The sequence below is a fragment of the Xiphophorus hellerii genome, chromosome 6 (assembly GCF_003331165.1).
Source record: "Xiphophorus hellerii strain 12219 chromosome 6, Xiphophorus_hellerii-4.1, whole genome shotgun sequence".
Lineage (NCBI taxonomy): Eukaryota > Metazoa > Chordata > Actinopteri > Cyprinodontiformes > Poeciliidae > Xiphophorus > Xiphophorus hellerii.
The window spans coordinates 4,167,845-4,193,797 of NC_045677.1; the positions used below are offsets into that span (position 1 = coordinate 4,167,845).

At 41.2% G+C, this 25,953-nt stretch overlaps 1 protein-coding gene across 2 annotated transcripts in view; it reads right to left on the reverse strand.

Moving 5' to 3' along the window:
* Positions 1-25,953, reverse strand: part of ephb3a (eph receptor B3a) — a 69,204-nt gene that overhangs the window by 5,395 nt on the left and 37,856 nt on the right. The window contains exons 7-14 of one of the 2 annotated variants that reach the window (XM_032565416.1): positions 24,146-24,302; positions 23,852-23,960; positions 23,497-23,549; positions 19,072-19,194; positions 18,149-18,396; positions 7,501-7,716; positions 5,357-5,524; positions 2,212-2,405 (exon numbers count right to left, since the gene is read on the reverse strand). In XM_032565416.1, coding sequence (XP_032421307.1) covers positions 2,212-2,405; positions 5,357-5,524; positions 7,501-7,716; positions 18,149-18,396; positions 19,072-19,194; positions 23,497-23,549; positions 23,852-23,960; positions 24,146-24,302 — 1,268 coding nt within the window. The remainder of the gene's footprint in view (positions 1-2,211; positions 2,406-5,356; positions 5,525-7,500; positions 7,717-18,148; positions 18,397-19,071; positions 19,195-23,496; positions 23,550-23,851; positions 23,961-24,145; positions 24,303-25,953) is intronic. The other variant, XM_032565417.1, reaches the window with a different exon arrangement.

A 25,953-nucleotide genomic window follows, 5' to 3' on the forward strand; every position in this document is an offset into this window, starting at 1 on the left:
GCCGTCATTTGGTGGCTATGCTAACTAGCCTTCGCAGTCACAACATGCTACGCTCGCTGTAGTGTGGCAGGGAGCAAGGCGAGGAGAAGGGAGGATGAGCAGCGCCACACATAGAGGTGATTGACAGCGCTAAGACCCGCCTCCAGTTGGCACTGGGAGAAAACAAAGGAACTTTTTTTTTTTTTACCGATTATACAGTCACGACATAAAGACATTTTCAACAAATTTGTAAAAAAAAAAAAAAGTTTGCAAAGTTTACATAAAGCAGCTTTAAATGTAGTATAATATCACAATAGTATAATATCATAGCAAATGGTTTTTTTTTTAGAAAAATCCAAACTTTAGTTCAGTACAATTATATAGTGGAGAAAACGGTGAAATCTATCGCTGGTATCGCTGCTTTAAATGATTTGCTTCTGCAGTAGGAGATCATTCTACTGGTCCTTAGGCAATTCACAGACCTCTGGTCCAGAATCATGGCAACTTGGATGACCTTGGAGGAACATTGATTTTGTGTCTGAAGGAGCGCTCGGTGTTCTGTTTTGGACCAGATCGAGCTTCGCAGTATGTTGAATCACAATAGACATCACCGTTTCCAATGCAGTCACAAAGGGCTGAATAATATTTCCAGTATCATTTATTCAAACTCTGTATCAATAATACATCTTGGCAGTTAGACTTTTCTGTCCTCAACTGGTATAGATTTCAGTAAAGATGAAGAGGAGAAGTTCAGACGTCACGATGATGGGGGAACAAGAGCATAGAGAGAAAAGTGCGAGTTATTCACGATCGATGTCGTCACTGCAATTTTCAACTGTGCACCCCCAACAATGATTCATTTTCAGTTTACTGGCAGAGTTCATTAGATTTTTTTTTTTTTTTTAAATCTCCCCTGGTAAGAGTTTAGGATGCTCTGCATTCTAATAAGGATCCCTGGGTTTTTGCAGGAGAAACAGACCCACAGCATTACAGATCTTCTACCGTAGATAACAAGGGACAGGAAGTGGTTTTTCCTGTCCCCAAGTTTCATCTGATCAAAGCACGTGCTTCCAGTTAAAGCCATAGTGGAGTTTAGCTAGCTCAGCGTTCATATTTGTGGAGGTAGAACAAAAAAAAAAAATAGAAAAACATTTTTGGCATCTATCCCAGGTAAGTAGGAGATTGGTGATGGATTAATATTGCATAAGAGTCCGCAAAGGTCAGAAAATGAACCACTTTTGGCTCTGCTGTGAGCGAGGGCTGACCGACAGACCCGCCAACCAGGTCACATCTGTACCAGCACCGCTAACAGTGATCCCACTGTCAAGAACTTCATATAAAATAGGTTGCTATATTTTGCGACTTTTTGGCCAAAAAAAAAATCAGTGTTGGCCAAAATCGGAATCTAATGGTTTCCCAAGTTGATCACTCTACTGGTGAGCTTTGGATATTTTTTATTAAATTCCTTTAAATCCTGCTCAGTGCGCTGATGGGAACATGAATATGGGTTCTTCTCCAGTCTAATAGCCAACAACTAAAAGATAGTTTATGACATGGAAGCTTCTAGATATTTGGATTTCAAGAGTACCAATAGACACAGAATGTGTTTCCATGCTCATGTGCTCAAATTAGAGGTCGGATTTTTTTAATTAAGTTGCAGAAATTAAAGATTGATTTAAGACTTTTTACATGACATAACGTAGGACAACCACAGTTTTTCCATATCTACATATGTTTATTTTCCTACATCAACATAACTCGCTTCATCCCAGACCTTCACCCCGACAACAGTAGCTGCGTTCCCATTACAAAATGTGCGCAAAGGTTTGTTAATATTCCACTAATGTTGAAAAAACACACCTTCACAATTACTGTTTCCACTAAATAAGAAACGCAATTAAAATCACACATGAATAAGTTTGTTCAATAAATAAGTAAATAAAAAAAACATACCGTGCGCCATCATCCTCCTCCTACCACTTCCTGTCATCTCCTTTATCGCTTCCTCTAGTACTAACATCCAGCGCACAAACTTTTTATTGAAAAACTAGAGCTTTTTTTTCGAAATTACTTTGTTTTTACTAAGCAAGTGCATTTTCGGAATTCCAATTTGAGCAATTTTGAGGCCAATGGAAACGCAGCTAGCCGATCATCGAGTTGCTCTGAACACCAGCGGTGTTGGGTGTCGATCTGAGCAGCTCTGGTCCAATCAAACCTACATGTCTGACTCACCCTGAGTAGCTGCTGGTCACCACCTTGAGGCTCGCGGCGTTGCGGAGCAGCTTGTCCAGGGTGCTGACGATGCGCGAGAACTTAGGCCTCAGGTTTCTCTCCTTCATCCAGCACTCCAGCATCAGCTGGTGCAGCACCATGGGACAGTCCATGGGCGGGGGCAGCCGGTAGTCCTGCTCTACTGCCGTCATTACCTGGCAGAAGGAAAATCACTCATAAGTACAATAATATTAAGCTAAATGACATAAACATTGTACGTTCAAGGTCCGCTGAGTTCAATGTGGCTGCAGAACGCAGAGGCTGGTTAAGTGTTTATTTGAACTGCGGCAGTTTGTCACTCTGAACATCGGGGAGCAATTCCCCACAATTAAATATTAACAGACAAGAACACTGAAAATGAACACCTGAGCACAAAGTTCAGTTTATCTTTGATCAGAGACAAATCTCTGTTCTTCTGCACGAATTGTAATTTTTGAGTCAGAACTTCATTTTGATAAAGTGGCATCACCTGCCTGGATCATCGACTTGCTCTTAGAATACAGATGATGCAGCGCGGACATGATGGCTCCAAGACAGACGATAAATCTGTATTATTATTTTCAAAAGACAATTAATTCTAACGGCAACAAAAAAAATGAAAAGTCCTGGACTGAGTCTATGCATCGGCTGTGAAGGGAAAGGGTGATGATGCGTAGCTCATCCAGTACAGCTGTTGTTAGTAATTGGTGGGTTCTGAGCTTAGTCTACTTTTTTGTTTTACGCTTGTCGATCTTTACTTAAAAAAAAAAAAACGTCTGTGTGAACTTATAATAAATCTACTGTATTTTAGACACCAAAAGAATCGTCTTTAAGATTAAATATTTACACATTTCAGGCATTTACAACGCCTGTAAATACAGGATCATTTACAAGGTAAATTCTGATTGGTCTGGATGAGGCAGATTTTTTTATTTATTTTGTTGGACTGTGAGTCGGACGTCAAAATCATTCACCCCCTCATGCACAAAGATGTCATAATTTCAGAATGATTTTTTTGTGAGTAAAACCTCTTGTGAAATATGGCAGCCTCCAGAGACGGAGGAAGCGGTTTGTCCAGATGAGATGCAGACACGTTCCACCTGGACCTCACTGACACTTGTGTCCGTCGGAACTCAGCGTTTCACACAGAGATTCAGATTTTTGATTAAAGACCCTTGGGGACTGATAATGCACTGGTTTGACAACTACCAACTGAGAAAAGAAGGGGAAATAAACTGAACTGAAAAGAAAAATAAAGCCAAGACTCACCAGGATACCAATGCAGTTTTTCTGCCCCTTTTGTCCCCGAGAAGATCAATAATTCAAAACAGGAGGAGAACAGAAAAACAATCTACCTTAAACATAAGCGTCTTTGTTTATCTACTTCAGCCCGCGATCTGATTCAGGGGTTTTTGTATCTACTGTGCATTTGGCATCAACCTTTGAAGGGGAATTTTCTGCTGACTAAATGCATGCAAGCTTCACAGGCGAGACTGAACACAAGAGAAGTAGCCACAACGCAAGAAAAGCCACAAAAAAACAACAACAAAAAGACACAAGTAGCCACAACACAACAAACAGCAACAATACAGGTTATGCTAAAACTGAAGGTATGCTAAACTTGCTAGCAACATTCAATTTTAATGTAAAACAGAATTTAATAACTTCAAAGCATAACTTCCGTTGTGGCCTTTGACGTTACGCTGTGGCTCTTGCATTTTGCTAACCCTTCTGGGCCACCATCCTCGACAACATTGTGGTACTTTGAAATCTTAAGTAGTAAGTGAGGAGGTACTTATTTTAAAGTCTGAGAACCACCAATCCATAACCTATAATTTCTTTTACGGTTTTAGGGGTGTCAAACAAAGCATTTCAACTTAAAAAAAACAAACTCCCCATTCCTTAGCTACAAGCTAAAATAAACCCCATCATGTTCAACCATGTAGTTCTGAGTAACCACATAAAGACTCTTTGTTTAGTGTCTGTTGGCGTTCTAGTAAGATAATCGCCACTTTCTGTATTATGTCCTGCGTTTGACAGCTGCTCAGTTTGCGCTGTCAAATATTCCATCCTTCCTTTCAGCGGCTCCGCCAAACTCTTAAAAAAAAACTAATCCCAAATGTTGTCACTTCAGAACTGCCTGTGACTGACGCGGAAAACAATAAGTGAAGGAAGAGCACGTTGGCTCATTGATTAGATTTCGCCTAGCAACTGCATTTACCTCCATAAGCTCTGTATGGGCTTCCAGCTCCCCGCAACAATAAAAAAACTGGCATTTGGGAACAATAAAGCAGTTCTGCTGCGCTCCTCTCCTCCCGCTGCTTGTCCTTTGATTTTGTGTGGTGCCTCCAGCCGGCGAGTACCTCTGTTTATAACTCGTATTTGTTGACTCTGTTGCTTATTGAGCAACGGCTGAGGCACAAAGGCTACGGGGAACAATGGAGAGCCTCTGCTTTGATGCTTTTCATTACTGCGTTAGGGTTTTGTTGTGAAAGTTATACATACATTAATGCCATTTTTCATTTTGGTTGCCTCCCCCCCCCCCCCCCCCCCCCCCCTTTGCTTTATTGGTATCAGTGTTACACGTCTCTTTTTTGAAGCGCGATACAGAACCGGTAGTCCTCGGAGAGTTGCGTGGAGGTGTACAGTACGCACCGCTTCGGCACTTTGCTCAGTGAGGAGGAACCCAGAGATTTCTGTTTTCTTTCCTACAAAGCTCGGCGCTGCAGCTCCAGTGTCTGTGCAGAGCAGATAGCCGACAGGTAACAAGGCCCGTTAAAAAAAAAAAAAAAGCTTTTCCTGAGAATGCCTTTGTGAGTGTGAGGAGGAGAGGCTTTGCAGTATGGATTTGTAGGGTGTGTGCCGGGCTTGAGCTGTAAATAAGGTAGTACAAAAAAAAAAAAAAGAGGGTAGAACACAGGCACACAGCTGCACCGGCATCTGCAGAGAGGAGATAAAGACTCCAGAACAGAGCCGGGGTCCGACGTGTCACTCTGGAAATCAAAGCCACAGCCGCTCAGAGGAACTCCCAGCCGGCCCCCCGCTAAACTTTAGTCGTAAAACTCTTTGCAAAAGGAATTTGCGGCGCAGGTGCGTGTGTTTCGGGGAGGCGGCGCGGCCAACTCACGTCCTGGTTGCTCATGTCCCAGTAAGGCCTCTCTCCATAGGACACCACCTCCCACATGACGATGCCGTAGCTCCACACGTCGCTGGCCGAGGTGAACTTCCTGAAGGCGATGGCTTCTGGCGCCGTCCACCGAATGGGAATCTTTCCTCCCTGCTCACGCACACACACCCACGCACACGCACACACACACATCGCTACTATAGAATGCACTGCAATCCAAAAACAACAGAGATGTACAGAAACACAGTGCTCCGCAAGTTTTCACACACCACTGACTTCTTTGCATTTACTGAAAAAAGGAACTTATGGAAGGGTATTTTTGAGACGTGTTTTTATCATCTTGACCTTTGGTTGAACTGTTGTGTTGAAAGGTCACGGATGCGAAATGATCCAGACTGTATCTTCCTTTTTTATGTACGCTGATGTTTGAGATGGTAAGTTCTGTAAGGGAAGTGTGATTTTGTGTACGTGACTATAAAAAGCAACTTATGTACTTGTTTTTTTCAGTCTCGTTTTCTCCGAGACTCAACGGTTTAAACTTTGTTGATCCTTGAAGGAAATATCCTGAAGACAAATGTGCGTTTCTCTGTATGACTGATTCAGTGTTTCTACATTTTAATAAGAGGACACAACCAAAAACCTCACAGTAGGAAATAACTAGGAAATGAGGGAAAAATAATTTACGTTTCAACATATTTTTTTTTTCTTTTTATACCAATACCAATTTATATTGTGCCCTATACTCTAAGGCTTGGTCCACATGTAACTGTATATCTGGGAAAATGAATAAATGTTATGTGTTTTTTGCATTCATCCACACAAACACTTCGACTAGTATCACTAAACATGATTACATATTTGATGAGATTTGAAAAAACTCTGTATTTGTGTTTGCGAGTGTACATGTGAAAACAGAGCAGAGATTACAGTCGGTGACAAATAATGCGCCAATATGTCCACATATTTACTCTGTGATTCCCAATCAACATCATCTTGTGTTTTATTAACTTTATATTCTAATACTCTATTTAAAAGCAGTTCCACCTACATATCTGTTCACAAAAATGGATGTCCTGGCACCGTGTTTAATTTGTAGCAGGAAATATTGGTTCTATTGAAGCGATCCGATTGGCTGGCATAGGATTTAGCTGTGTGCTACGCTGCCCCCTATGGTTTTGGCATGTTAAAATAAGCCCCGTGGACGTATTTGTCCAAGTTCATGTGGATAAAAACTTTTCTGGAACGTTTTAATAGAAGAGCTGGCTACGTGTGTACATGGCTTATTGCCCAAATAAAATCCTCAACACGAGTTTTCTTTCAGAAGTCACCTTAACAGTAAATCAAGTCTCCCTGTGTGTCATTTCTTCTACGTACAAATACGTTTATACATTTGTACGCAGAAATGTATAAACGTATAAATGTGTCACTGAGACCAAGCAACACAGCAGACGAGTCAGGAATCAAACTGTGAAGGAGTTTAAAGCAGTTCCATCTGTCATCTGAAAGCAGAGTGAGTATGGCACATCTACCAAACAAAACATGGCCGACCACCTGAACTGGCAAACCAGGCATTAATTAGAGAAGCAGCCAAGAGGTTCATGGTAATTATAGAGGAGCTGCAGAGATCCACAGCTCAGCTGGACCAATCTGCCAACAACTAACAGGATGTTATCACTCCTGAGAGTCCTTTAGACTTGGTTCAGTTGGCGACCAAAATTGCAACATTTGTTACATTTCTACTGCCGTGTTTCTCTTTCACTGCGTCAAACAACCAAACCATTTTGAAAAACCCATTCCCCTCGTCGCCTGTGGTGGCGCTGTACCAAAGAACCAGAGTTCGACTTTTCATTCACAGCTCCCCAAGAGAACCAGACTTTCTAGGCAAACGAACTGGAGTTTGATTAAAGTGCCACAATACTACAATCTAGATGGGGTTTTTTATATCAGAACCAATACCGATATTAATATCATATTGGTGTACCTCTAGTCAAAGTGGTAAAAAAATATGAAAACCAGTTTCCTTCTACTTCACCACTATGAGCTACTTTGCCCTGGTATGTGACATAAAATCTAAAACAAGCAAGTTTGTGGCTCTAGCAAGAAACGGTAAGAGTTAGACTAAAGAGAACATAAATCTGACTGACCAGGGAGCTCGTGTACGTGGGGTCAGCGGATGTGTCATCCAGGAAGCGCGAGAGGCCGAAGTCGGAGACCTTGCAGACCAGGTTGCTGTTGACCAGGATGTTCCGTGCGGCGAGGTCCCGGTGCACGTAGTTCATGTCTGACAGGTACTTCATCCCGGCGGCGATGCCGCGCAGCATCCCGACCAGCTGCGTCATGGTGAAGCGCCCGTCGTTGAGCTGCAGATAAGAGCCAGAGATTCAGATTCAGGACGGGCGGCGAGGAAGGGAGAGGATGTGATGATTATGGAAATATAGGAGGAGTATGAGAGACAACACCGGAGGGGAGCCGATCAGTCACTGAAGCCACACAAACGTGACATCTGTCATGACGCGTCGCAGCTGCTGCTGACGCTCACTGACAGCTGACCTTTTCACACACGCTGCCCAATTAGTAGATTAATTACACACTTTATTGCTGCACCGAAGCCGCTTGTGTCTTAATACCGCTTTGACAAAAACAACATAAAACAAACTGACACACACACACACACACACACACGCTCGTCCGTCGCAGACGCACGGCCACTACCGAGGCGGATTTCTCATCGACATCAAAACAACAACACATTAAAGCGAAACCGCCTTCCAATTGCATCTAGCACCAAAAAGTCCTTGATTCGCAGCTTCTTTATTTATTTGCCCCCCTTTTTGTTACCATTAAAGAAGCATGAAACAAATCTTAAGATTGCGGGGCTTTCAGGGTTCATTTCACAATTCTCCACATTAGTGAACCATGTCACAAAGTGGAGATTATAATAAATGATCGGTCCGACCTGTGAAGACTCGTGACCCCCTGACGATGCGAGAGCCGGCGAGAGTCGATGGAACATCGATAGACAATTAAAAAAAAAAAAAAACCGGGGAGAAGTTTCTTCTCTCATGACCTGAATACCTAATAAAACCGGGAAGAGAAACTGGAGAAAATACTGTGGTGCATAATCGTTGCCTTCTTTGACTCGGCTGTGAGAAAAGCGGGAACGCACGCACAGATGTGACATGGCAGAAACGGTAAACACGCTCGCTTTGTAGTCTGCACACTCCGGTGGAGTTCGACAGGCGAATGGGCCGGGATGGATGGATGTATAAACAGCCATGATTCACTGCAGGCCTTCAGAAAGTCCTGTGTATGCATGTGTGTTATTTCAGGGCGTCTGTGAAAGTTCTGCATGTGCACATGTCCAGAAAGCTCAGAAAGTAGGTCTTCTGGGAAGCCAGAGTTGAGAATTTCCCGTGAGTGACTGACTCGGACAGTAAATAAGTGTGTGTGTGTGTGTGTGTGTGGGTGCACGCGTGTGTGTGGTTGTTAACGCAGTAGTTTCCTCATTAGAGTAGAACTCTAAGTTCCCCTGAGTCACCAGCTGAGTGACACTGGCAGGAGAAGGAGTGCAGGGAGCAGGCAGGAGGTTTTTCTCTGTTGTTTATGCGATAGCTGACTGAAGCTGCCTTTCCATTATGAATGTGAGGAAAACTGTCAATATTCCACCAATATAGAAAAATGAACAACTTCACAATTGCGCTGCTTCCATTAAACAAGAAATGCAGTTCAAATCATGTGGATGTTTGTTCATATAATTTGTTGCCATCGTCCGTCTACCACTTCCTGCCGTCTTCTTCGTTTTCAACAGTAGTAACATCCGTTTGGTTGACGAAATGACTTGTGATGCACAAAAAAAAGTGTTTAGACATGGCGCTACAACTACTGACTGTAATTTCCAAGAACAGGTTTTCAAATAAAGACGTGGTAATAAGCAGAATGATACCCATTTGAATAAGACATTTACATTGTCCAACAGTTTCAGGTTAGCTTTTCTTCTTCCCTTAGCTGTTCTCTTTAGCATCGCAGCAGATCACCCTAATCTGCTGCCGTACAAAGCATCTGCACTAATCCATCACTTCATCCACGAACCTTCTGTGGATTGGAGGTATGGTTTGAAACGGGTCCAGATTTACCTGAACACCTCCCAACATGCTGTTCCTGTGGTTTAAAGTCCTTCTTATAGGACAGAATCTCTTGTAAGCAGTTTTATTTGTCCTTCCACTGTAGCTCAGAGAAAAGACTTTAAAATATTTCTGCTACTTTATAAATCACTGAAGGGCTCAGCACCAAAATACATCAAAAACCTGTTGTTGCATCACCTTCGGTCTCCTGGTTTTGGTCTACTTTACACCACCCAGAACCAGAACCAAACGTAGAGAAGAAGCATTCAGCTTCTATGAACCACAAATCTGGAAAAAAAAACAAAAAACTCCAGAAATCTGACTTCCTTTAAATCCAGACTAAAAACCTCACCTGTTTACAGTTGCCTTTGATTAGTAGTAAAAGCACACACTGTTTTGATGATGTAGCTTATTAAATCAATTGTTTGAGTTTTTTTGTTTGTTTTTATACAAGCGAGGTTTTATGAAAAGGGACATAAGCCATTAAAATGTTACCTGTAGTGTATAACTATTGGCGTTCTCATAAAGTATTAATCCTGATTAGTTGGTATCTGAGAGTGAAGCTAACAGGGTGAAAACTAAAGGGGACTTTAACAGTGTTAATAAAAGTTACCTGTCATCATGTTTGTAATTGGGTTGCTAATTACACAGAAGCTGATGATGTTTTATACAGTTAACAGCAGCGTGCCACTAATGATCTTCCTTTGTGAACATGTGAAGCTACATATAACTGTGTATAGTTCTACATAACTATACATAACTGGATAGTGAGACTGATTAACAACCAATAAAACAGGACATAACATTTTCTGAGGTAAAACAAAACTTTAATCACTATTATCTTTGATTATTTTTCCTTTTTTTTGGACCACTTCACTTAATGAACTGCATAAATAATTCACTTCTTTGTAGATTTCCTTTCAATACAAATTCTGTATGATGTACACTGCCTGGCCAAAAAAAAAGTCGCCACCTGGATTTAACTAAGCAAATAGGTACAAGCCTCCTATTGGATAAGTACTGCATAGGCGATTATCTTTCAGCTGGCAACAAGTTATTTAACCCCAGCTGATGCAATGAGTAACTCCTCATTTCTTAAACAACCATGGCAAAAGACACATCCTGTGGTCGTGGAAAAGACGTTAGTCTGTTTAAGAAGGGTCAAATCATTGGCATGCATCAAGCAGAGAAAACATCTAAGGAGATTGCAGAAACTACTAGAATTGGGTTAAGAACTGTCCAACGCATCATTCAAAACTGGAAGGATGGTGGGGAACCATCGTCTTCCAGGAAGAAATGTGGTCGGAAAAAAATCCTGAATGATCGCGATCGGCGATTACTTAAACGTTTGGTCAAATCAAATCGAAGAAAAACAACAGCAGAACTCAGGAGTATGTTTAATTGTGAACGCAAAAGCATTTCCACACGCACAATGCGAAGGGAACTCAAGGGGTTGGGATTGAACAGCTGTGTAGCCGTAAGAAAACCTCTAATCAGTAAGGCTAACCAGAAAAAAAGGCTTCAGTTTGCTAGGGAGCATAAAGATTGGACTCTGGAGGAATGGAAGAGGGTCATGTGATCTGATGAGTCCAGATTTACCCTGTTCCAGAGTGATGGGCGCATCAGGGTAAGAAGAGAGGCAGGTGAAGTGATGCACCCATCATGCCTAGTGCCTACTGTACAAGCCTGTGGGGGCAGTGCTATGATCTGGGGTTGCTGCAGTTGGTCAGGTCTAGGTTCAGCAACATTGTGTGCCCAAAGAATGAGGTCAGCTGACTACCTGAATATACTGAATGACCAGGTTATTCCATCAATGGATTTTGTCTTCCCAAATGGAACGGGCATATTCCAAGATGACAATGCCAGGATTCATGGGGCTCACATTGTGAAAGAGTGGTTCAGGGAGCATGAGACATCTTTTTCACACATGGATTGACCACCACAGAGTCCAGACCTTAACCCCATTGAGAATCTTTGGGATGTGCTGGAGAAGGCTTTGCGCAGTGGTCAGACTCTCCCATCATCAATACAAGATCTTGGTGAAAGATTAATGCAACACTGGATGGAAATAAATCTTGTGACACTGCAGAAGCTTATTGAAACAATGCCACAGCGAATGCGGGCTGTAATCAAAGCTAAAGGCGGTCCAACAAAATATTAGAGAGTGTGACCATTTTTTGGTGGCGACTTTTTTTTTCGCCAGGGACTGTATAACAGCACCTTTGAGGTATGCATAAAATATGAAACTGTTCAAGTAGTCAAAGGAAATGAATATGTTGGAATCATTTTTGATAGAAACATGAAGTTTTGCCGTCACATCCAGGGTATGTGTCAGGGTCAAAACAAATCTGTCTTATCAGCTGCTTTATCATATATGAATGATATGATTTTGTAACATTTTTCTTAGTGTATTACGTCATGATCACAGCTCCCCTCTTCTGCATTGAAGTCTGTCATCTCATTGTATGATCAGACAACTAAATGTTTTGGACAAGACACACATAAAATGGCATCATCAGCAAATACAAACCGTTTCCCCTATGAAAATGTTATGAATTTTTAGCATTTCGAAGCTATCTTTGACCTTTGACCCTATAGCCTCTGGTACTGGGGATTGTATAGTTTCAAAATCTAAAACATCCATTGGACATTCCTTGTTTGCCACGCCCAAACGTTGGAACTCTCTCCCCACTGACCTTTTTAGCTTCATATCATGTTATGTTATTCCTTCATCAAAATCATACCTTGAAAGTTGCTTTGATTCCTTCATGCATTTTTGAGAAATCTTAATCTCCCATGGCAACCATTCAGCTGTGCAAAACGCCTGCGTGGACCTAGCTCCGCCTTCCAGATGGAGCTCCTCCTCAGTTTTAGTTTTCAAGCTTCTGAGCTTCTGCTTCACAGACTTTCCCTCCCCCGCGACTCCCCCACTCAGCTCCTTCAGACTAGCTGGCAGCAATTAGCAAACACCTGGTGTTACTGTTCATCTACTGAGCTCATTGTAGGAGCTACATCTCAGTGAAACGCTGGTAAAAATGTTGTTAAAACGTCAATAGAGGAGTTATGTTGTGATGACTTCCTGAAGGTGGAGTTTTAGAAAGAGTAGGAGGTTTTAAAGAGACAGAGGCTCAATTTCAAGAAGTTAAATTACAAAGTAAAATTGCTTTTGTCATATTTGAGATACATAGAGTTTTTAAAGCCACTGAAGGACACAGTTGAATTTGCTATAATCAATGGCAGTATGTGTCTGGAGGAGACCTAATACTGCATCTAAGGCCAATACAGACCTTACATAATCACATTTATGAGACTGTTATTGCTTTAAGAGACTTCAAACTCCAGTCCTCGAAGGCTGCTGTCCTGCAACTTCTTGATGCGTCCCAATTCCCAACACGTCTAAATCAAAGAACCAAATTATCTCTTCTTGCACTGAAATTCTATGGAGTCCTGCTAAAGGTAATTATGTGATTCGGGTGTGTTGACAGAGAGGTGCATCTAAAAGCTGCAGGAGGCCTGGAGTCTGACACCTGTCCTCTACGGCAAGCTGTTAGCTTCAGCCTGTGGGACCAACTAATGACAACAGGTGTTATCAGCTGCAGGTAGAATATGAACTGCTTTTAACAGAAACACACTTAGAAAATGATGAACTGTATCTTTAGAGTAACAATATTTTGTTATTACAAATGCACTCAAAACATCGTCAATATTCCTCTTGTCGAAAAAAAAAAACGCAACCAGAATTTTACAATTGTGCCATTTCTAATAAGAAATGCGATTTAAAAATAATGAATAAGTTTGTTCACATGATGTAATTACAAAACATACTGCTGCATCTTCCTCCTACCACTTCCTGTCGTTTTCTTCATCATTTCCACCTGAAGTAACATCTGGCTGTTGTTCACATGACTCGTGATGTGAAAGAAGTATTTCCATTGCCGTTTTGTGAAATACATTTATTTCAATGCAGAAGAAAAATCACCTCACCCTAGCACAACATTTTTTTATTGAAAAACATGAAGTTTTTTTTCTCCCCCAAATTGGCATGTTTCCATTAAGCATATGGTCAATGGAAACTGTGTTTTAAAAGTTGAATTTCTGGCATGTGCTGGTTAATTGTACTTTCACATTTAACAACAAGAATAATCTAACTTTTATATGGAAATTTAGGGGTTTTTTTGTTGAATGATCCCAGCTGAATAAGCTAAAAAAAAAACAAAAAACAAAGCTAGGTAAAAATATAATGGTAAAATAAATTAAACTAAATTACTTTTGACAGCGTTTCACCTTTGGTAGCCTTTGTTGTAGACGCCATATAGCTACAACCTTACTTTCTTACTGTCTCACCTCTGCACCTCATCAGATCTGTAAGTGTGTAATCCGATTAACCTAAATCCAAATTAGAACCATAAGAATCAATATGCACAGTTAATTTAGCAGCAGCAGCACCAGCAGGGTTGAATTGGATCACGTCAAAAGTTATTTTAGATTTGTTTAAATGTTGTGAAAACTTGACGTCCATATTCACAGCCTCTGTCCAATAGAGCCACTATCACTAGAGTTTTCCCCTCTAACTCTACATCTGATTTGTTCCTCTGGATTCTTGTTGGTCTCATCCGTCTTGTGTGATGCCTGTTGCTTAGGATGAACATCTGTTACTTAAACCTTTTTTTTTAATCTCTGGTTTCTTTACACAAATTCCTTCCTTTTTGCTTCAGTACTTCAAAGTTTGCTTGGATGCAAATGGTAATAAAATAAATATTTTGGCCAGACACACAGTATGTTATTATATTCTTAATTCATCATCATTACTTATTGAGCAATAAAAATATATTTGGTAAATGAACTGAATTTATATAGGCCTTTTCTACTCATAATGACCAATCAAAGGGCTTTTAGCCACATTCATCCAGTGGACACATTCATACTGATCTTCAGGTCGTGCAGCTAGAGGTTAAATGCCTTGCCTATGGGAACATCAACATGTGGTAGGATGTAGCTGAAATCAAACCTACAGCTCCCGTGTTGCAAGACAACTACTCCACCCACCGAGTCACAGTCACGCCTTATTTCATATAATTTTCTTATTTAAATTTTAAGTGTTTAAAACAAAAAAAAAACAAATGGAAAAATCTGACTATGCAAGTTTTGACTACAACTAACCGGAAGTAGATTATTGAAATCAGATAAAACTGTGTTGTGTTAATTATACTGTAGTGAGAAAAAAAAATCCCGTGTGCTAAAATTCAAGGTACAATGAAAAAAATGTTTAACTGGTATTTATGTTGTTCTGTGGATGTAGCTCCAGTTATTACTGACAGGAACAGTCATGTTACACTAATTTCCACAGAGCGTGCTGTGCTTGGGCACAGTTCTTTTTCGTCTTACGGGAAAAACGACTACCAATGGCACAATTTCAAACGGAGGACATGAAACGGAGCAGCAACTCGGAGAGACAGAGACGAGTTTTACTTTCTCATTCAGCCTTAAAACCCATTTCAGTCCAACGACGGGGGCATTGACGGTCCAAATAAAACTTACAAAGTAGCCCAATTATCTGAGGAAGTTGTGGTTACCACAAACAGTGGCCCCAACGCAGTCAGTGGGAAACAGTTTAATACATTGTTACGGTACTGCTGGGTAGGATGGTTTGGTAGTTACTTAAAGAAGCCCAAGTTCATCCTGAGTCTCAGAGCTCAGAGGGAAACCAGTGGATGTAGGGAAGAGTTCAATCAGGTTGCTTCACCCACCAACTCCACCCATTAAACTGCACTATTCCTACTGCATGAAATGAGCCTCCAACTCCAACTCCATGACAATTTCACAGTTTTTTTGTTTTCTTTTTTTTACAATAAAGATAGTTTACAAAAACCAGTAATTAGTTCTACATCCATCTAAATTTATTGTGGCTCAGAAGGGTCATAAAAATAAAAAACTGAAATGCCACAACAAAAAAGCACAACTTCAACCAGATGAGCCACAATGGTAATTATGCTAAACTTGCTAACATAGCGTTCGTTTTAGCATAGCTTCCATTTTGGCTTTTGTTTTTCTAGTTGTGGCTTTTACATTTTGTCCATCCTTCCAGGCGACTGTATAAATTAACTACAAGAGGTTAAATCAAAGTGGAATTACATAAAAAAGATGCATGCATTTATGGACTACTTTACATAAATAAATAGAAAATTAAAAATAGAAAAATTCTAAAGTACTTTTTGATCATAAATGTCTGTCTATGCTAACAAAAATCTAACATTTATGAGCTTATCAAAAAAGCATAGAAAAATACCTGTTTGTGTTCAGAAGCAGAATGAAGGTTTCATAAACTCCTTTGCGCTGAGTTTTACAGAATGTCTGTTCAATGTGGAGTTACACAGCTCCACTTTTTCAAATAGTGATTGTCAAATGTCGTCTAAATTCCTCAAAAACAGTTAATAAGCCTTCTATGCTAACTTTAGCATCATTAGCGGTTAACAGTTAGCCTATCACAATGTTCTTACATTGCTTAGAAATCACTCATATTCTCTGTCACAGTCTCTTTTTACTGTGTACCCAAAATGTTGACACAAAGACAACTTAATAATGTTATCACCCCCCTCAGCAAGCTTTTTATTAGTCGACTCTGTGACTGTGTGCATCTCAAGAGCTACGTCCCTTATTACTTTAAATACAGCCAGGGTGTCAAATTCAAAGTTTCAAAAGATATAATTTACTTTGATGATAAATGTCATGAGATTTCAATATTGCAAGACCTTGTTATACACCTGTTGTGCAGTGTCAACACCAAAAATCAGTCAAGACATCCATCACAAATTAGTGGGGTTTTTTTCTCCTGTGAAATAAAGAACAATCCTCCCAACGAAGCAACGTCAACCAAGTTCTCGCTAAGTAATTTGTGCGCAAAAATAAGAGCTATGATTTTCAGCAACAGAGCTGTGACTAGCAATTCTTCAGACGGACGACACTTTAAGAGCCACACAAAGACAGTTACAAAGTCGGCCTTCTATCGCCTGACGAACATTTGCAGAATTAGAGAACTAATGTCTCAGCAAGATCTCATCCATGCATTTCTCTTTAGTCGCATTGATTACTGCAACAGGTCTGTTAAAGCACTGAGTTGAGTTAGTTGCTTTCAACCCATAATCACTGGAACATGAACCATGTTGATGATTTTGATGATGGTACTTGACAAAATGTAATGTTTGTTACCGGGTTCTCAATTGGCGTTTGTTTGATGTTTTTATGTCTTTATTTTTGCAATTTTATGATGTGAAGCACTTTGAACTGCCTTACTGCTGAAATGTGCCATGCAAATAAACTTGATTGATTGACTTTATAACTTAGTTACTACAAAGTATGGAGAAAGCTGGAACTGTAGAAAATGAAAAAGAGATTTTGCTGACGCAGTATTCCTGGTTGGCCTAAGAGGAGAGGAGAGACGGCTCTCGTTGGGATTAAAAATACTGCAGTTTGGCCATGAAGTGTGAATCATTTCACAGCATTTACACTGAGAAACGAGAACGTAATCACCCAAAAGTCAGATGATGTTTGTAACATTCACGGATATGTAATGAACAAAGCCTGAGAGATGCCCAGGCACTGCCTTGTTTTTCCATCCTTACTTCCTGAATTTGACATATTTATATGTATATGTGTTTTTACCATCAGGCAGATTCAGAGTTAAGAACACATTGCTAATTTCAATAAAGCACATGCATGGAATATGTATATGAAAGCATGACGCAATTTTGCAGCACCAGGCATAAGTGGGCATAGTAGAAATTAAATAAATGGCCACTCTGACCACTAGATGGTGGTAACATGCCTACATTACACTTCTCGGTATGTGTCCAATATGCATGAACAGGCAAACTATTCATGTGATTAAAGGATTTTAAAATGATTTCCTCAATTAGGCAGCGGACATGAAATCCCTGGACAAAGTTTCTGTGGTGGAAACATGCTTTTATTTGTGAGCAAATGGAATGGAACCCAATGAAATGGAAAGAAATCAAAACAAGCTGGTAAATGTCAAGGCTCCTGAATCTCCAGAACACCCCTGACCCACTGATAGCCAAAGCAGTTATCACTCCAAGCAACACGAGACAAAACTAGCATGAAGCAGCCTCATTTCCCCCCAGTTTCACAGAGTAGACATGTTCAAAGTTCAGCCATGCAGGAAAACGAGCGTTATTGAATGTAAATGACATGTAATAGCCCCCACGCAGCAGGAAATGTACCTTGTGACATCTCATTTCTCATCCTGCCTTTGTTTAACATTTTGCTTAGGCGGTTTGGTGTGTACAGAGAACTCTGATCGGTAATGTATTCGCTGGTTGTACGGGGACTCTCTAACACACCAAAGCAAACTTATCCAAAAGTCTGCGTGTGACGAGTTATCCAGCAGGAGCTTGTGCCGCGAAGAGGCTGTCAGCATCACTCAGCCGCGTCAAGCAAAGACACAATGCCTGTCTTCAAGCTTTCTATTACACGTTTAATGTCTATCACTCAGCAAGCGAGCGCCTCAGGCTGTTTTACACGCAGTAAAACATTCCAATAACCCAAAGGTGCTGTGGCTGACTGTCTGCGTGTGTGTTCCTCCCGGCTTTGATGCGAGCAGAAAGTAATCTTCCCCGTCAGAGGTGCCGCAATTTGCAACTCCCAGCATGCTCACCCTCAGGAAGGAATCCAGCGCGCCGTTTTCCATAAATTCAGTGATGATGAGGACGGGGCAGCTCCGTGTCAGGACACCCTCCAGCCGAATTACGTTGGGGTGGTCGAACTGACCCATGATGGAGGCCTCGGCGAGGAAGTCTCGCCTCTGGCGCTCGGTGTAGCCCGCCTTGAGAGTCTTGATCGCCACCACCATCTCCCGGCGGCCGGCCTGCTTGAGGCGGCCGCGGCACACTTCGCCAAATTCACCTGCAGCAAGAGAACAAAGTGGCGGGAGGGAGGGGGATGTGGGGAAAGGGTTGAGTGAGCAGAGGGAAGGTGTCGGGAAAGAGGGCGTTGGGACGGGGGGAAATGCAGGGAGAGGGAGAGTTACTGGTCGGATTTGGGTGTGAAGGAGCTGACTTGAAAGAGTTGAGGGTCGGCTTCAACTGTGGGACACGTTCAGAAAAAAAGAAGAGGAAATCTTAGGGTTGTGGAAGGGGGATTCAAGGATCAAAGATGTTGGGGAGAGAGGGCGGTGACTGGTATCGGTCGAGGGTGCAACCTGGGTGTGTTGCAGGGAGACGGAGGATGGGCGAAGTACTTGAGGGTTTTGCATCTAGTGCCTAGGAGCAAGTATGTTTACAGGGAAGTAAGAGAGAGAGAAAGAAAGAAGACATAGGGATGCATGAAAGTCAGGCGAGCAGGACCAGACTCATCAGGACAAAACATGCTGCTGGAGAGAAATAAAAAAAGAAAAGAAAACGGTCTAGAAAGGGGAAAAGTAACAGTCATGTCAGTACTACCCAGCTTTCAAGGGCACTGTGAATGCTATCCCTTTTTCTCCCAGAGAGGACTCTAGCAGGGCGCACCCCGAGGCTCTGAGGAATAACAAACTAAAGCTGTCTCTCTCTCCTCCCGAACAAAAGCAGCTGCTGCGCTTACCTGCACCAATTACTTCTTCGATTTTCACACAAGAGATGTCTATCTCTTTGGCAAACTCGTGAACCGCATCGTTGGGGTCCTCGTACGTGAAGGGGTCAATGTACACCTTGACCCCTGGAGAAACTAGGAGGGAAAACAAGAACGAAAGATCAGAGCCTTGCATGTGTACCGGATAATTGGAGGCGGAACGTTAAGAGTGATCGCTGAAAACACAACTGTGGTCAGATTTCAAGTTAAATAAATAAATAAAGTTGACTTCTATGTTAGCATTTTGGAGTGAATAGTCTAATGTACTTTGTGAATTTTTACAACGGCTTCTCATTTTTATAGTCTGCTACTTTTACTGAAACCCTACAAGGTTCCTTATTGACAGATGAAAGGTAAACTTTTTTTTTTGGCTTAAAGGTTTACTTTGTGACAAAAGAACATTTTCTTTGCATTTTTGTTCAGCAATAAAACTATCAGCCAATAGGATTTCCGGATCATCATGTTATCAGCACAGGTGGAGTTTTGAAAGAATCCAGGTGAAATCACATGTTCAATAGAGTCACTTTTGTTCTTGAGTTACCTCCCCAGAGAACAGTGCCTGCGTTAAAACATTACACTAAAATTACCTCAAATGACAGAAACTCCTGACATGAATAACCTAAAGAATGTTTTTTTGTTTTTGTTTTTGTTGGATCAACCAGAACTTAATGATCAGAATTTCTACTGCAGCAAACAAGGCTTAAACATATCCAGAAAGCACCAGGAAGGTATACTCTAGAGTTCCCAGCTGTTCAACACTGACAGCTGGGAAAGTGCATAGTAAAGCCCGAATGACATGGAGCCGGTTTCAAGCAAAATCGTAACATTTTGTTGCGATCCAGCAACAAAACGGCAATGGAAGCATTTTTTTTGGAGCACACGAGTCACATGATCAACAACCGGATGTTGCCACTGGTGCAAGCCATGAAGAAGAAGATGGGAAATAGTTGGATAATGGTGCTGCATATTTTTTAATGACTTGACATAGGTTTGTTTTTTATGGCAGCACAGCAATTGCGAAATTGTATACCACTAACGTTTTTTCTTACCTTAATGGTATATAAAGTTTTGCACATATTTGTAATGGAAATGCAGCATTTGACTCTTTCTGAAACCAGGTCTTTTCGGGGAACACGCTAAGATATAGAAGTTCTACGAAGGTGTGAAGGCAGATATGCCTGCATGGCTGCAGGATTTGTTGCATGGGAAGATAACAAATAATGACGGACAGCATTTTGCTGAATGCTCTATTTAATCTGTTCAGTTTAGCACAACTTCCAATAAAAAAATCTATGCGTCACATGAGCACTTGTTTTGTCAGAGACTGGTTACTGTTTTTCTAAGTGAGGTGGAAGCCGGTGTTCGAAAGCACATATGCGTTTTGACGACATGCCAAAATCACAGTGTCATCTGGTGGCCTGGCATAATACCTACAAGTCAAGGTGCTTCTTTGGCGGTGCTGTCTAAATGTGGAACTTTTCCCCAATGAACACATGAAAATACCAGCAGTTTCCAGACAGCAGTGGGCAAAGCCACAATTTTTGAACAACGGCCTTTGACAACAAGGGAACAAGTAGTACAAGGACGAGCAGTCAAAATTTATTTCCCTGGTTGATCCTTGTGTCTGTTGGGACATTGACAAAATCAAATGCTCAATGCAGAAAAGATGAGCATTTCTTTTAGCCCCGTGTTGTGATAACAGTGAAGCATCTTGATACGGTCCATGTGTGCGGTTGCTTCTCTTCATGTGGTTTTACTTCAGCCCAAGAACAAAGCCATGAACAAAAAGTGGGACGAAAACATCCTCCAAGAACGTCGTCTTCCTACAATCCAGGAACAACTCGAACACCATGATCTGTTGCTTTGCCAGCATGTGGGAGAGCACCGTGTTAAGAAGCATAAGTGAAAACAAAAGATCAGATTGTTAAAATGTTGCGGTAAGGACCAAGAAATTATCCAGATCCGAGAGGAGCTGAGGCCAGCAAACTGATCAACTCCAAACACTCCAAGTCAAGAATGGGTCACCATCAGTCTGGATTTCACCTACAAGTTGATTTCCAGCCTCTCTGTATGAATTGTGGAAGTTAGAAAATCCCTTTTCTGACATACATGAGTTTCAAAACCTTTAAAGCTCATGGAATATTTTCAGTGGTTTACATCACAGAATATGTGCTGAAAAATCTAAAAATATAAGTATTAACACATTGGTCACACAACACAAATGTTGGATTTTTTTCAGAATTGCTTCATGGTATTAACAACCATCAGCGACCCCTCGCACTTTAAATTGGTGAACTGCTGCCACTCGTCAAACAGTGCCAGTTCAATTCAGTTTATGTAGCACAAATTCACAACAATGTCATCTAGAAAATTTGGGAATAAATTCCATCCAGACCACTGATACAGATGCCAAGTCAGTTACACATATTTCAAATACTTCAATGTTATTAAGATTAGTTCATTAATCTAAATGGTTAAAAGTTTCTATCTAAGGAAACTCGGATTACATCTAGTCGCTGAGATGCGGCGTTCACTCCTCCTGGACCAACATGTAGCGACAGTGGGCTGTTGCATGCATTGTTGCTTTGGGCTACGTTGGGTATGAATGGTGCTATTGAAATAAACCTGCAATGGCCTGCCTCACATTAAGAGGCCTAGATCACTAGTGACAATTTCTCACTGTGGTCATTTTTATGGGTTTCATTGTAAAACTGAACAGTCAAAAATGAACAGCAAATGGGCGTGCCGTGGTGGCATAGTGGTTAGCGCAACCCGTATTTGGAGGCCTTGAGTCCTCGACGCAGCTGTCGCGGGTTCGACTCCCGGACCCGACGACATTTGCCGCATGTCTTCCCCCGTTTTCTTCCCCGTTTCCTGTCAGCCTACTATCATTTAAGGGACACTAGAGCCCACAAAAAAGACCCCCTGGAGGGGTAAAAAAAAAAAGAACAGCAAATGAAGGGGGGTTTCATTTTTCTAAGTCATAAATTTACCATGTCCTTCATTTATAATCGTCAGTTTCAAACTAAATATTCAGTTAGCATGCTAACTTCAAACTAAGTACCGTATTTTTCGGACTATAAGGCGCACATAAAATCCCTGTATTTGCAAAAAAAAATCGGCAATGCGCCTTATATTACGGTGCACCTTGTGTATGAACAGTGTACCATATGTTTTATTATGACTTCGGTAAGCGACGAAGCCACTCCCCTTGATTGTCGAAGCATAATCACTACTGATCAGAAATCTCGTGGAGTCAGCTCTCTATGCTGTCTAGACGGACTTGTTTTGGGGTGGAGAACCACTTTTCCTGATAGGTACGGTACTTCAACATCCGGTAATTAAGGACCCCAAAATGGCACCTGTTAAGAGACATGCTTACGACGCTATCTGTTAAATTCCGACACCAAAGACGAGGAATTTGATGGATTCGTAGATGAATGATTGAAAAAGTGAGTGTACTTTTTTACGTAATATTGACGGTTATTGTTAATAATTTGAATAAAGTCTGACCTATCCGACTACCGTATTTTGTTTCGCTTTATGCGTCTTATAATCCGGTGCACTTTATAGTCCGAAAAATACGGTATACAGTTAGCATGCTAACTTCAAAACTAAATATGCAGTTAGCATGCTAAATGTGTAAATATTTCTCTCTATAAATATTTAGCTTCATAAATATTTAGTGTGCAGGCTAACTATTTTGCTCTTAGCTAGCTAAATTGTTTTACAAATAACTCTTTAGCTTGTGGATTAAATATTTACAACTGTGACATTATAAAAATGCTTGAATAGCATTGTGAAAATATAACTTTGTACCCCCATTTTTTTCTTTTATGACGGCTGAATAAGCCAAATTATTGCTGTTCATTATTGATTGTATAACTTTACAGTCGGCACTCCATAATTTTCAAATCACAATTAACAGTTTCTTGCTCATTCTAGTATTTTGAATCATTTATTTTGGTTGGAAACATTAATCTGAACAAATCATAGTGTTTAGTTGATAAAAGCTCAAATAGGGGGTAGTTTGTTCAATTTGTCACAGTTGAGGAAAAGTCAGACAAAAAATAAAGGCAAAAAAAGAAAAAAAAATCAAACAGCAACAATGGAAATGCAGAGGCTGTGTGCATGCTAAAATCTCCTCGGAAATAATGCAGATCAATAAAAACCATTATTTCACTCTTTGGCTTATTTCTTCTTCTCCCAATGATCAATAACCCTCCGGCAGCACATGCATCTAACTCTCTGCTTCATCTGCGAGGTCTGACTTCCTCCGAGCTAACAGGAACATGTCTTCTTTGACTCAAACAGGTGATTGGATAATTGACCAAATCAGTTGGTTAACTGTACTGGCATGACTACAGAGGCAGAGAGGAGCAGGACACAGAAACTCACTGTACTGCTGCAGTTTCTCTGTGTACTCCAGCTCCGACCCGCTGCGCTGCTTCCTGTAAACAACAAGCACATGAGCGGAGTCACATTCACACAATCAGCCGCGGCTCTTTCCCAGGTATTGCGAAATCGAGCTAATAAACCGCTCCGACATCAGCCGGGAAGCCAGGCCAAGGAAGAGCGCCGCTGCTTTCTTTTCCTTGGAGCTTAAGAGGCAAGAGTTGCATGGAAGCGCACACCCTTTGAATTCATCTGAAAATTTAATGAGCCTCTTTGTTCAAAGTCTAATTAACACGGCGAAACATGTAGTTCGTGTTGTCAGGGATGGAAAAAGAAAAAAAATAAATCAAACGCTTACTTAAGGCAGACAACAGCGATAACCACCAAGGCAACGACGACCACCAGGCCGGCCGAGGCCGAGCCGATGATGAGAGGCAGCTGGTCCTGCACCGACTTCTGGGGGTCACCTGGATTGTAAAACGCACACGAACAAATACCAGCAGACGGATTAAAGAGCAGCTTGAGCTGGATGTGTAATGGATACCAATTAAGTCGGTCATAAAAGCTATTAAGCCTGAACCTTCATTAGGAAAAGCTATGGCAGCAGACCATCAAGGACAGACAGCAGGGGGAGGAAGGAAAGCGTTCGTACTGTGCAGGTTGGTGCTGAAGTCCATGGGGTTGCTGTAGCGACCGTACCCGGCCACGGTGCGGGCCCTGACCTGCACCACGTAGGGCGTGGCCGCCCGCAGGCCCTCCACCTTGGCCGAGCTGTGCTGGGACGTGACGGTGTGAGCCATCGCCTGGCCCTGACCCAAAACAACAGAGGAACGTCAAATGCTGCAGAATGTAACTTTTATTAAAAATATTACTTTTTTACATTTTTGTCGAAACTGTCACTATGTCGTGACTGTATGGTATGAAGAAAACCTGAGCTCCTCTGCCTTCTCCCAGAGCTACCTGGAAGCAACCAATCACAGCCAGGAGGCGGGGCTTAATGCAGTCAATCATGGCCATGTTCTTGCCACTCTGCCTCCCTCTCCCCTCGCTTTCTGCTACGCTGAAGCTAACAGAGTCTGTCATAAATGCTAATGCTAGTTACCATGACTACCATTGACAGCAGATAAATGGTTTTCCCGTAACAGTAACTTGTTTCTCCGCCATTAGCTCATTTAGCAGCGGGAACATGAGGTTTGACTGACGGCGCTCCTGACTCTGATTGGTTGTTTTTGTTCGGGAGCGGTGCATTTCTTCAGACGATGGTAGCAGCCCAATCAAGAGGAGGTCCATCTGTCAGACTGTGTGTCATAACAGACTGTCACAACAATTTGGACAGATATATAAAAAAAAGTGATTCTTTCTAAAATTTGCACCTTTAAAATTTGAATTGCAACAATTTGATAATAACTGCATTAGTCCCAATATTGAAAAGATGCTAGATTGGGTATCGGTGACAATGTGCCCAATCTATAGAGACAGATCTATTCAGTCTAATTCTAAGCTTTGTTCTGAACAACGTCATGCTTAATTATTTAATTTACATATTTAGAATTCCTAATTGTTCTTTCTGAGTCATTTGAAAGAAAGTTTGTTACACTTTTCTTTTACGTATATGTTTGACCAAAATAGCCAACCTATTGTTTTTAGTCAGTTTCTTTACTATTTGTTTTACGTCGGCTGTTCTACTCCTAATTGCACCGACTGAACAAATTATTGTTGTTTTCACATGTTTGACCAAACTTATGACGCTGTTGGTGGATTTAAATGAACTGTACTGATGCATAGTTATCTGATTAATTCAGTAATTCAGTGCATTTATGTCTATGTTTTAAAAAAAGGAGATTTTTTTAAGTTAAAACATAAATTTTCTCTATTGGATCATATTTGTATGAGAAGTGAAAAAAATGGCTCAGCACATCTCTAATTAAAACAAAAATCATTTATTGGTTCTTTTTTGGGTCACTGTAAGGTCACCGTAGCGCCACAAAAAGTTCGGTTTATATCACTGAACTGCACACAGTAATCACATTCAATCATATTTTCTAATCTGCTGTTATTTATTGATGCCCTCGTGAGACAAAGTGGAGAAAATTGTAAAAGTAACATTGCTGATATTATTTTTGTTTTTTGGCTTCATCATTAATTGAAATGCATCAAGACAAAGATAAATAAAAACATTTTTAACATGATGAACATGCACTGTGGCGCAGTTGGTAGCACTGTTGCCTTGCAGCAAGAAGGTTCTGGGTTCGATTCCCAGCCCAGGGGTCTTTCTGCATGGAGTTTGCATGTTTTCTCTGTGCATGGTGGATTCTCTCTGGGTTCTCCGGCTTCCCACAGTCCAAAACATGACTGTCAGGTTAATTGGTCTCTCCAAATTCTCCGTAGGTGTGAGTGTGTGTGTGTGTGTATGGTTGTGTGTCCTGTCTGTCTCTGTGTTGCCCTGCGACAGACTGGCGA